The sequence below is a fragment of the Salvia splendens genome, chromosome 17 (assembly GCF_004379255.2).
Source record: "Salvia splendens isolate huo1 chromosome 17, SspV2, whole genome shotgun sequence".
Lineage (NCBI taxonomy): Eukaryota > Viridiplantae > Streptophyta > Magnoliopsida > Lamiales > Lamiaceae > Salvia > Salvia splendens.
Window position 1 is genome coordinate 26,474,886 of NC_056048.1, and position 12,852 is coordinate 26,487,737.

Genomic DNA, 12,852 nt, shown 5'->3' on the forward strand with positions numbered 1-12,852 from the left:
GAACGCAGTCGACACGAACATGGGTTGTTCCAGCCCTGGCCCCTGGGTCATCCTGGGCCAGACTCTAACTTTGAGTCCTTCAGGGCCCGACCCTAACCGGGGCTCATCCAGGCACGACCCATAGCCACCTGGGCTCTGATACCACTTGTTAGGATCGTCGACTGCAACATTAGTTTGATATTGTCCGCTTTGGGTCAAGCCCGCACGGATTTGTTTTTGGGTCACTCCCAAAAGGCCTCAAACTAATTGGGGTTGGACAGGAATTATATACACCTTCCAACTTCCCTCACTCATCCGATGTGGGACGGGTTTGTAACTTAACAAATACATGACAAGTTGCGAGTATTTGGGCCGGATACTGTAGCTAGCAGAATGTCCGGTATCGGGTAAATATGAAATTGTTAATAAATTAATGGATTTTTATTAGAAATAACTCAAACAAACAAAAATATTACAAACAACTGATGCACTCCAAGCAATATTAAAGATTTTCTTTAATGTAAATTAAGTAATAGTTTGCTTTAAACGAGATAAAAATTTGAATGAATAGAGTACTAGTACTAATTAAAAGGCCATGAAGAAGGAACAAGTGAGATAAATTATGAATAAAAGTATTATAACAATAAAAATGTTCAATGTGGCTAATATATAGCCCAAAAAGTCAACCTAACCCAATCGTGAGACTCGGGACTTGGAAATATAAATCTAATGTAAAAGAAATCAAATCGACTCTTAATTACCGAAATATAATACTCCATGATAAAATGCAAACTTTAAATTCTAAGAATTTCATAGAATTATATAATATTGAGACACATCATAAAACATTATATAAAGATTTTTTTTTTCTTTCTCTTTTGAAGATAGAAAGATAAGTATTTGTTGACGTTTGAAAAGAGGGAAGGGGAGGAATACGCAGACACAATGACGGACCCAGAAAGTATACCTCGTGGGGTCGGACCAAATTTTTTTTACTAAGTATATAATACTACCATTTAAATAATAATTATATAATATATACTATTAAATAATTATTTTTATCATTTTTATTATCATTATTATGTTTTTGTTACAATTGAATAACAAAATTAAAACTTGAATTAAATCAATTAACTATGCTAATTAACAATTTTTAATATTTAACATATTTATAGGATCTACTAAAGCTATATGTTACATAAAATAAACAATCACATATTAAATATATTAATTACACTAGCTAAAACTAAAAAATATTGAAATAAAAATCATAATAAAAATATATTCCTAGATTTACAAAATCGCCGCCCCTCTCTTGCACTGGATTATGCAACAGTTTTCTTCAAATTCAAAATTCACGCTTCCTTCTTCACTAAATTTTTAAAGTATCTTTAAATTCATTCTTCTTCTCTAAATTCCCTTCCTACTTAATTTTTATAATCCACAACAATGTTTCTCTTACTCTCCTCGATCTCATTTATTCTCTAGTTTGTAGAGGCGAAGTTGTCGTACATGGGGTCGAGTGGGTCGGCCGCCGTTTATGGAGCTTCCCGAACAGTACTCATGAACCAACGGTGGGGTCGATGTCGTCGACCGGGTTAACAATTAATAGAATAAAAGCCCAAACAATATTACAAAGATTTATATTAATCTTTTACATTAGATCGAGTGAAGTGATTTTGTATGATTACCATGCTAGGAAATTCATCGGACGTTTCGTGATAACTGGGAGCTCGGCCATGGAATGTGATACCATTGGATATATTAGTAATCATCTTCTTCTTATTTTGCAATAGTATTTGGCATTTCGGGTGTTTGTTTTAGAACACAGTAAATCTTATTTTTTTTAATTCAATATATGATTATTTTGTTTCTATCTGGAAACCAAAAAGTGATCCAGGTAGTATGATATAGAAGTGCAAACCTATTGATTCCAAAAGCCTAAATTGTTTGATCAACAAAACAAAATTGCAATTGTAACTATTCATAGTGAATCACCTTTTTCTTAATATCATGTTTTATACTTAATGCATGTTTTTAACATTATTAGTGATAAAATAGATAGTAATAAGTTAAAATCTTTTCATAGTTAAACTTGATCTAATTTTGGGATGACCCAAAATGGTAAAACTAGTTTAGTTTTTTTAGGACAGAGGAAATATGTGAGAAATATGGGGGAGGATTAGTTTAGTTTAACTCTCCGAAATTTTCATATTTTTATATCACCAAAAAGACAATAAATTTGAGTAAAGAGATGCTGAAAATTTTCATGTGTTTTTTTTTATCATGAATAATCTACGTCCTAAATTGTTCATGGAATAGATTTGACTACACTAGAAAATATCAAATTCTTGTTTTATTTTTTTTTTGGTATTTTCATGTATACGTGATAAAATAAGTTCAATGGCTCAACATTTGGAATATTTTATTTGTTTTAGTTTTAAAATGACAAGATCTACGTGAAAATAAGGGGTACAGTTGTACCTCTAAAATTTTGTTCCTTGATGCTAAATTTGGACTTATACGAATTTTCTCTACTCGATTATTGTCATCTCCTTTCCATCGTTGGTTAAACAACAAAAGATTGTTATAATAATAATTTAGTCAAACAAATTGACAAAAGAGAATATTTCCAGACTTGTCACGTATCAGCAAAAGACCGCATTAAAATATTGAGATTATTCATATGAACAACAAATTGTCACGACTTCAATGAAAGATGTTTCAACAATATATGTCGATCGGCATTATTGAGGATTCTGTCACCCAATGTAACTAAATCTAATAGTGTAAGTTGAAATCCTCAAGGTTAATAAAATTTGGCAATAGAAAGTGGGTTGAAGAATGTAGTGACATGTGGGTCCTACTTTTATATATTATTTTTATAATAAAATGTGAGTGGGGGATGAGTTAGTGGAAAGCAAGGTCCACTACCAAAAATGGTAAAAGCGAAAGATGACAAATTTTTAAGGATGGGCGGAAAAGAAAATAAGTGACAAATTTTTATGGACGGAGGGAGTATATATCAGGCCAATTCCATATGGTAATTTGCACAATTAATACTATAATAATTTCCATAAAATCATTAAATGGATGTTTCCATTTTGTGTTGTTAATTTGTTAAGTTTGTGTTTCATAGATGTGCCATAATAGTTAACCCTAATCTCCGCTCGGACTTGGAAATACTATAAATCTATTCTAAAAGGAAATCAAATCGACTCTCAATCTTCAACATAAATATATATGTACATTATATATAATATAGACTCTCTTCCTAAACGCATAATAACAATTTCACCTAGTAGTAAAATATTGAGACACATATAGAGCTATGAACAACGATGTGTTGTTTGAGATACTATTTTATCTTCCCATACGATCCCTCTTGAGATTCATAGGTGTCCACATATCGTGGTCATATATCATTAATTCTCCACACTTTAAAAAATTGCACACCTTGCGCCGTAACAACTACAAAGATGAGGAGGTATATCTATGCTTTACTCCTTATTTCATTACTGGTCGTACACAAGCATCACTAAATCTCCTAGATAATGGGAAGTTATTGATGTGGTATTACTTTCAGCATAACGACCAACGGTTAAAATATGCATCTGTATTTGTGTCTGGGGCGGTTAAGGGTCTAGTCTGCATAAGTTCTCCTTATGCGTTAGCCATTACAATATGCAATCCTTTTCTTGGTCAATTCAAGGTTCTACCACTTTCTCCTTATGCTTCTACTCACTCCCGTAAACAACGTTTTTATGCTCATCATGTGAGACTAGGTTTCGACGAAGATTATAAAGTGGTATGGTTGTTGTGCTTGGAGCACAGTTGTGTACACACCAATCTATATTTGGCAAGGACGAATTCTTGGAGAGAATTGGATATTGATCGAGATTTGTCCATCAATAAACCCATAAAGTCCGTGTGCAAAAATGGATCTTTTGCACACTGGGAAGGGCGAAACACTAGTGGTGAGAAGATTATATTAAGCTTTGATATGAAGAATGTGGTGTTTCAAACAATTACAATATCACGTGGCCAAGTACTTGATAAGTACTTTAGGTCATGTAAGGTTTTTGCGATTCTTGCAAAGGGTGAGTACTCTTTTGTTATCCTTGTTGTGGACAAATGTAAGTTGAAGGTTTATGAGTCAATCGGTGAAGGAACTGAGCTTATTTGGAATAATGTGAATAATGTGGACCTATATTTTTTTTTGAAGTGCAATTTTTTGTGGAGTTATGATATTCCTTTTTGGAGGAACGATAATTGTGTGGTTCTCAAAGTTCATAGATCAAGAGAAGTGGTTTTGTATGATTACCGTGCTCGGAAATTCATCCGACGTTTCAAGATGCACGGGAGCTCGGCCTCGGATATAGATATCATTGAGTATGAAGGAAGCTTGATTTCACCTTAGAAGAAGTATTAGTGACTTCTCCTTATACTCCCTCCGTCCCGCACTACTCGCACTTATTTCCTTTTTGGGCGTCCCAAGTTACTTGCACTCTTTCCATTTTTAGTAAAAAATTTCACCTACAACCGTCATTTTTTACTTTCCTATACATTCATTCCTTAATCTCCGAGCCGAAAAGGAAATGAGCGAGTAGCCCGGGACGGAGGGAGTATTATTTTGTAATAGTTTTTGGAATTTCAGTTATTTTTTAGAACACTAATCCTATTCTTTTCTTTCTAATATGAGAATTTTTGTTTCATTCTACCAAAAAGTGATCCAATTAGTGTTTATAAAGATTAATTTGTGCTTATCGAAATAGAAGTGCAAACCTGTTGAATAGGTTGATCATGGTTTTTGGGTTTTGATAATTTGTTACTCCAAAAGCCTTAGCTGGCCTGTTTGATCGACTAAACAAAATTGCAATTCTAAAAAACATTTTCAAGGGCCATGAATGAATAAACTTATTATGAAAATAAAATAATTAACATGACTAAAATATAGCCCAAAAAGTTAACCCTAATTAATTTACCGGCGCCGTTACATATATGTTGATGTTCACACTAGGAAATAAAAATCAATCATCTAATCCAAAAAGGATATCAAATCGATTCTTAACAGAAGTACAATAACAGAATCATACACTATAATAAACTATTTCCCAAACGTGTACATCATATTATATTCTCACAATTTCATAGAATTATACAATATTGAGAAACAAAAATATGAACAACGATGTGTTGTTGGAGATACTCTTGCATCTTCCTGTACAATCCCTCTTCAGAGTTAGAGCTGTCTGCAAATTATGGTGTTACATCATTGATTCTCCACACTTTATTCTGCCTAAGTTCTCCTCTAGGTACGGTAGACATTGCAATATGCAATCCGGACTGGGTTTCGACGAAGATTACAAAGTGGTGCAGCTGTTGCAGTGCTCCAAGCACTGTAGTTTGCACGCCAATATGTATTCGGCAAGGACCAATTCTTGGAGGGAATTGAATATTGATCAAGATTTGTTCATCGTCAAACCCATAAAATTGTTGTCCAAGAATGGTTCACAAGGAGACGCGATAAGGAGATTATACTGAGCTTTGACATGAAGAATGAAGTGTTTCGAACAATTACAATATCACTAACCGGTGATGAAGTAGTTGATAACCGGTGAAGGAAGTGAGCTTATTTGGAATAATGTCAATAATGTGAAACTACATTTCTTTTTGGAGGCTCAATATTGAGAGGAGTGATGATATTCCAATTTGGGGGAATGATGATTGTGTGGTTCTCAGAGGTCGTAAAAGGGGTGAAGTGATTTTGTATGATTACCGTGCTCGGAAGTTCATCAGACGTTTCAAAATGGGTTGTATCTCGGCCTCTGATGAAGATATCATTGAGTATGTAGGAAGTTTACTTTCACCTTTGAAGCAGTTTTAGTGATTGAGGGATATCAATCTTGCAATTATCTTCTTGTATATTTTGTAGTAATAGTATTTGGAATTTAGATCACTAATCCTATTCTTCTCTATCTAATATGTTTATTTTGGTTTCCATCTACCAATATGTGATATTCTTAGCATGAGGATCTTTCCACATAACATGACATAGTGTCGCTTCTACCTGTAAAGTCGTCACTCACCAAGTTGTTTGAATCTATGAAAATTTGATCCTTTCAACCCTGCACTATTTCACGAATTGTAAGAAAACAAAATAAAAGAATTAAATTAACATTGGCGGAAAGGGAATAAATTTGATTTCTAAAATGAGTTGGGAAGTTCAGAAAAAATCTCTGTTGCTACATAATACTTTTATCAAATAGTGTATCTAGGTCGATAACTTCGCAGCCAATCTTCACCCTTTTCATCGTAATCCATCTTAGTAAACGTTTGCTGTGGAAATTGCATAGCACTAGCATAAGCCGAAGCTCCACGCCAAGCATCAAGAATCGGATCCGATGATCTCGCAATCTTTATAGGCGTACCACTAGGCCGGATCATCCGAATTCCGCCCTCCAACCGCTCTCTCATCCCTGGGAACAGACAGCTTCCGCCCATCAGTAAAATCGACTCCGTCATTCTATCTTCCACATCTCTGCCTTTTGATGGCAACCTCCTTAGAGAGACTCCCACCATCTCATCCATCCCGGCCTGATCAATGCCGATCAAATTTGGATTGAAGAGAATTTCTGGGCACCGGAATCTTTCTACTCCGAGTATGATCTGGAAGTCTTCTTTGGTTAAAGGGCGAAAGCGAGGAGCCTCTGCAGACGAGGACCCGGGCTCAGGTTTGAAAAAGGTCGGGTCGATTTCCTGCACATGAAGTCATATCTAAATGTGTGTACTAGGCTCGGAGGGGACTAGGTGGGGGGACGACTCACCTGTAGCCTAGAAGAGAGGCGAGTTAACTCTGCTTCATCTGGATCTGGCTTATCATCGTCATCATCATCGTTGTCCCGACTCATCAGCTTGTAGAGCTGCCAATCTTCATCTTTTGCACCAAAAGTATCCTCTCCCTTGCCTCGGTCAAAGGCTGCTGTGGTTAAGAGGCGCATTCTTTCTCTCTGAGACGAATTTAGCCTCTCCCCGCGGCCAACGCCTCCTGACCCATTCTCATTCCCATTGTTCTGTCCACCATTTGTCTTAAACCTTTTTCTCTGCTCCACTTTCTCAGAAAGATCTTGGTGCTTTGCTCGCAACTCTTCCAAATATAGCTCTGGATTTTCTCTATATTAAACAGAGGAAGAGTTCAGGAAAAGATCAACCAGAAAATCAGAATCATGTTGGAGCACTCAAAAACATACAATCGTCTTTCTTCCTCTTGTTTCTTTTGTCTCTCTCTTTCCATTTCCTCCTCGAGCTGTTTCTGTTTCTTCTGTTGCCTTGCATCGGACGTAGATTTGATAAACACTTGTTTTCTCTTTTGCTTGATCTGTCAACAGACAGGCATTTCAAAGGTGAGACAGAGAAACCAAAAGAACATACAGAAATGGTTCTGCTAATATGCAATTCAAAATTCTTCACCACAATAGGAGAGAGAGGGAGAGAGAATTGATGCAACGATAAAAACAGAACACATTTAGTAACAACAGAAACAAAGAACCTGCTCTGGTGTAAGCATCTCATCGGGTATACTAATGAGATTGTATCTATCGACAGAGGAAGGATCCGATTTCTCCGCGCTTTCAACAGGTTCTCCCTTTGCTTTCCGTAAAGATTGTGTAGCCTTCGACAGGGCAGATTCAACCTCCTGTTGTGAAGTATGCACAGTCTTTGCAAGGATTGAAGGAATATCATGCTCTGATGCATTCCTGAGTCTCTGTAGCAGAATTTCCAAGTCTCTTATTTCATTTTCAAGATCGTTTATCCTATTAAACCTCTTAGCTTCAGCCATCTCCCTTAATCTTTGACCTTGCTTCTCTTTCAAAGCTGCCTTTCTAGCAACTTCTTCCTCAGACGGAGCCTCTTCTACTGGTGCGGGAGTCCAAGGAAGCTGCCAACACCTGGTCTTTTCTTCCGCTTCCTTGTCCCCTTTCTAAAATCAAAGTAAATGATTATTTCCATGTGTTTCGCTGAATGTTCATGAATGTGATAAAAAGCATTGCATGGCATCACTGCTGAAAGTAGTTACCTGAAACAAGTGAACTTCAGACGCGTAGTCCTTCGCAATATAACAATGTTCCATCTTCAGGTCTTCAGCCTTCTCCCATGTAAGATGAGACCTAGTTTACGATTTCGACGAAAACAAGCCTCATTAGACTTTATATTTTGTCTTTTCATGGCAATAGAGTTAACGCAGCTTACATATGATGAGGATATTTGAGGGAAAGAAGTTGCTTTAGGTAATCGGTGATGTGATATCCGCCAACATTAGTTCGGCAGCATGCTTCATAAACAGGTTCTCCATTCAAAAACTAAAATTGGATAACAATTCAACAAATTAGTAGTCAATTGCTGGCTTTCCAGAGACTTCAAAGGCTGGATCACAACAACATACAGGCTACTCGATATTGTAACATACCGGGATAACATGACTTGTATTAAATCCAGAGCAGATAGCTAGTCCATCGCCACTACAAATGCCAAGCTGTTGATTGTACTTATAGATGAATGCTGCATCGATACCAAATGCTGCAATCATGTAAAAACTTTTACAGGGTGATCCAGTGTGATTCACAAGAACATAAGTTCAGGGGAAAAAAACAATTTTTTAAGAAACTCGAGCAATATACCCAGTTGGAGGATTTCTATTGTTATTTTGACTATTAAAAGTAAAACCACCAATACAGATAGGCATTTTCTCACAAGGAACAACTTTACCTACAGACGGCACTCCATAAGTCTCAAAAAGAAGTTCTGCCATTTTACTCCGGGATTGTACTGGATTGCACAAGCATTCTGTTATCAAGACTGGATGGTTGATCTGTTCATCCAGGATATTGAAAGAAATACCAAAGCAACGATAAATAAGATGAAAATTGGACTTTTGAAAGACGTGAAAATCTAATTGGCAGCATAACATGACAAAGTAAGGTGGCCAACAAAAGGTCATTGTCAATGAAAATAACACAAAGCAATATGTTTCTAATCCATTAATGTGGATATGGTGTATATTAGTCCCCAGAAAAGCGGCACCCAGCATGTCAGCTCAGCAGTTACGTTAGCACATTAAGTTTGTTATGTTGTTAAGGTTTCTTTTCAATGATATTATTAGGTGGATATTTATAGCTCTCAATTCAATAGTCAATTAGATATAGCTAACACCCAAATTTCTTTGGTACATTTGATGTGGTGAAAATTAAATTGAAACACTATCAGAATCTCATCTATACAGCATGTGAAATACAAAATGAAAAATTCATCAAGAGGAAGTGCTGGGTTAATTATAACCAACACATTAAATGGTGTCATGGCTATGAGCAAAGTGAAAAAACACAGTATAAGTTTATTCCCCAAAAACTTCTAAAACGAAAGATAAGGTTCAACCATTCAATTAGCAGAGTTCATAGCTTAGGTCCACCAAAAAAAACTAAGGAAAGACGGAAACTTCTAAGCATAATTGTGAGTGACCAATCTGGTGGCAATGGGCCATCTATGAGGGTTTTTACAAAATATAGTCTCGGGCCTAGGGAGATTTAACAAAACATTATGTGAAAGGCCAGAGATATAAGTGGGTGTATGTACCTGTGATTCATCTGCCCCCAACCGATCAAAGCCGAAGTCGAGAATCTAAATCAGCATAAAAAAAATATGAGAACTATATGTCATAAAACCATATTGGACTACAAAGGAGACTCATAAGCAATGTTACTTATAGGAGCGGTGCAATTATAAATATAGGTGAAAATGTGGGAGTGCCACAGTAAAGAAATTTCCAGTTAATGATACACAAAAATAAATGCAATATCCTAGCATCACACTGGATGAATGAAACTCAATGATCTGTTTCCAACAACAAAGTCTGACTTTGTTTCTCCTAATGTTAGCTACATAAGCTAGGAGTGGTTCAAATTGATTACATCTTGAGGAAAAATTCTTTAACAAAATTACTCATATTATTACTAATTGGAATCAGGCCCTACTAAAATGTTGCATATCTCCAGTTAAATGCTGACAGTTTTACCTCTAAAAGATTTAAAAAATCATAATTATAAGAAGATGCATTTAGTATGCAGCTTCAACATGGCAATGAAACTAAGCAAAGATAGGCATGGCTGACTGTAGATGATAAACTTCGCGAATCTGTCTGCTGTGATTATGTCAAGTGTTTTGCAAAAAGCTTGACATAACTGAATTTAATTTAAGCTATATAACGTATATGCTTCAACTGATAGAGGGAATCAAATGACATGTTTTTTAACAAAAGAAGAAGCAATAAATAGTTAAATGAGTACATATTTTGGTGGGTGCATTTGAGATTCCTATACATTAAAAAATGAGCAACTCCAAAATTAAAGCATTTCAGGTGTATCTTTTGTACATCAACTATCATGGAAAATAACCAACACAAATTCACAAATACACGAGGCACCATGCCGAAATGGTAAAGAAAAATAAATATCCAAATCGTTTCCCTTTTTTCCTCGTTATGGGGAGGAGATAACATATAACCACAAATTATTCGCAAAGATACAAGGGCAGCAAGTGACTGGTTAATCAAAAATAAGTGAAACAGCCTTACATATTCCATTATCTCAAATTGATAAACAACGTTGCTGTCAAAAGCCGAGCGAGGTCCTGACCTTGTGCAATCAAAATATTTCAGTAAAGCGGGATCATGGTCCCCTACAACTGTTATAGTTTCGCCTGCACCCAAAAAAAAAATAAGAACTCATCTCCCAACCCTTTACTGTTGAGCAACAAGACACAAGTAAACAGTAGCAAAACTATACTAATCGGATAGGTCTTTCGAGTTTTTCCTGAATCACAAATACATTAGCTTCACATTCTTTTCTTTTTTACGTAATCAATGAGTGCATTCTAGTCCTATCAACTCGTAGGAAACATTTTAGAACTAAAAACTCAAACAGATAATGTGGCTATTTCAGGTGTTAATTTCAGAATCAGAAGCTCAGAAAATTATAACGAAAAAGAGGCCAAGTTTCCACCAATTTCAAATTGCAGAGCAGAAAATTAATTATCTCAACCCCTATTAAAATCAAACAATGGAGCAAAAACAAGCAGAAATTAACAAAAAAAAAAAGCAGAAACACTATAAGCAACGCTCTCTGAATTTACCAGTAATCTTATGGCGCGGTCTCTGAATAATGTTTCGGAAAATAACGCGAGGCTCGCTCTCTCCAGCCCATCTGCAGCAGGAGCCACAGTTGTTAGACCTGAATTTTGCATACACAAACAAACAGCCCATTTTTCACTACATAAGAGCAGAAATAGGGTTTAATTTGGGGGTTACCCAATGCGGAAATAGGAGCCGCCATTGTCGATGACGATTGGATGGTTTGGAGGGAAGCTCCTGTAGTCCGACTGCCGCTGTATCTTCGATATGAATGGCATTTTCGTTACTTCCTTCTCTGTCTAATGAGAGGAGAGAGAAATCCTTCTAGTCGTCTTCTATTTTCATCTGCAAATTTCTGGAGCTGCAAGGAGTGAGCGAACCGGCGGTTCGATTTCAGCCGGTCTGGTTTTCATTTTATTTTGGCATTTTCTGTATTTTAGGGCACCTGCATCGGTGCTCTATGCATCGAGCAGGCGCCGTACAGATAGGGCTGGCAAATCGTGCGGATTGGGTCGTTATCGGGTCAACCCAATATCGACCCAACTTTATCGGGTACCAACCCAACCCAACCCGAAATCATCGTGTTCTTATCGGGTACAACCCAACAGATTCGTGTCGGATTCGTGCGGATTTCGTGTCATCCAAAAAATATCGGTCATCTTTTAATGATAGTAAGTTACTACACAATATAGTTTAACGCTATACGATAACGACCGACATATGATATTATATAATTAAAATTTGATATTACACGATAAAATAAGATATTACAAAATTAAAATAATTAATTTAAATAATTTTTAAATCCAAATAATAAAATTAGAGTATATTAAAAGTTAATCTAAACAATAAAGTTAAAATAATTATTTTTTATAAAATTTAAGTATGCGATAGTATTTTTTTATCATAAAAAATAATTAATAATAGTATTAATCATATTTTTATTAATAAAATTAAAATATAATATTTTTTAATTAATAAAAATAATTAAAATTAAAATTTAATATATTAATTTAAATAATAAAAATAATTATTTTTTTTCCTTAACGGATAACCCAACCCGACCCAAATCCGACCCAACCCAAAATTTTCGGGTTCTTATTGGGTCGGCCCTATAAGGACCCAAATCCTAAACGTGCGTGTTCGTGTCGGGTTAACTTCGTGCGGATTCGTGTCGGATTATCGTGTCGGATCAAAAATTGCCAGCCCCGATACAGATAGCGCGGCGAGGCCTTGCACGCCGTTGTGCTCTTGCCGACGACATGGCCTGCTCGATGCATCGAGCACCGTCGTGCCGATGAGCAGGGTGACGTGGCGGCTTCTGATTGGCCAATGACAATTCCGTTGGATATTTTCTTTTCTTTTTTAAAAAAATCAAAAAATAATACCAAAAATTAAGAAAAATACTTTCGGATTCTCAAAAATACAGTCGTTTTATTACTGTTATTTTTTTTAAATACACACATTCATCATCCATTTTTTACATCAAATTATCTCTCACTCATATTTTTTCATACAACTCACCTACATTTTCATCTCTCACTCAAACACTCTCTAAATTCAAAAATGGATACAAACGCTATCATTGTGGAAGCGGAGCGCGAAGAACATGAATACTATCAACAATATCGTGCCGCCTATGAAGCTTATGTCGCCGCCGCTGCCGCCGCCCCTCCTCCTCGACCAATGAG

The 12,852-nt window shown here is 36.0% G+C and overlaps 1 protein-coding gene across 1 annotated transcript; it reads right to left on the reverse strand.

The window, feature by feature from the left end:
• Window positions 1–6,153: 6,153 nt before the first annotated feature.
• LOC121773488 (actin-related protein 5-like) lies at window positions 6,154–11,536 on the reverse strand. Its single transcript, XM_042170356.1, has 12 exons — window positions 11,339–11,536; window positions 11,164–11,234; window positions 10,607–10,731; window positions 9,610–9,654; window positions 8,746–8,848; window positions 8,447–8,556; window positions 8,230–8,339; window positions 8,057–8,147; window positions 7,529–7,960; window positions 7,230–7,357; window positions 6,807–7,152; window positions 6,154–6,738 (listed from the first exon to the last, which is right to left on the reverse strand). The coding sequence occupies exons 1-12, from the start codon at window positions 11,437–11,439 to the stop codon at window positions 6,241–6,243; spliced, it is 2,160 nt and encodes a 719-aa protein (XP_042026290.1). The 5' UTR covers window positions 11,440–11,536; the 3' UTR covers window positions 6,154–6,240.
• Between the last annotated feature and the right edge of the window lie 1,316 nt (window positions 11,537–12,852).

What these genes read in the sequence shown, in the direction of transcription:
- LOC121773488 (XM_042170356.1), bottom strand. Translation starts at nt 11,439, where the DNA reads ATGCCATTCATATCGAAGATACAGCGGCAGTCGGACTACAGGAGCTTC. An exon ending in AGATGCTTACACCAGAGCAG is followed by an intron (nt 7,358 to 7,528) that starts GTTCTTTGTTTC and finishes GTCTGTTGACAG; the next exon opens with ATCAAGCAAAAGAGAAAACA. An exon ending in GCCTCTCTTCTAGGCTACAG is followed by an intron (nt 6,739 to 6,806) that starts GTGAGTCGTCCC and finishes CTTCATGTGCAG; the next exon opens with GAAATCGACCCGACCTTTTT.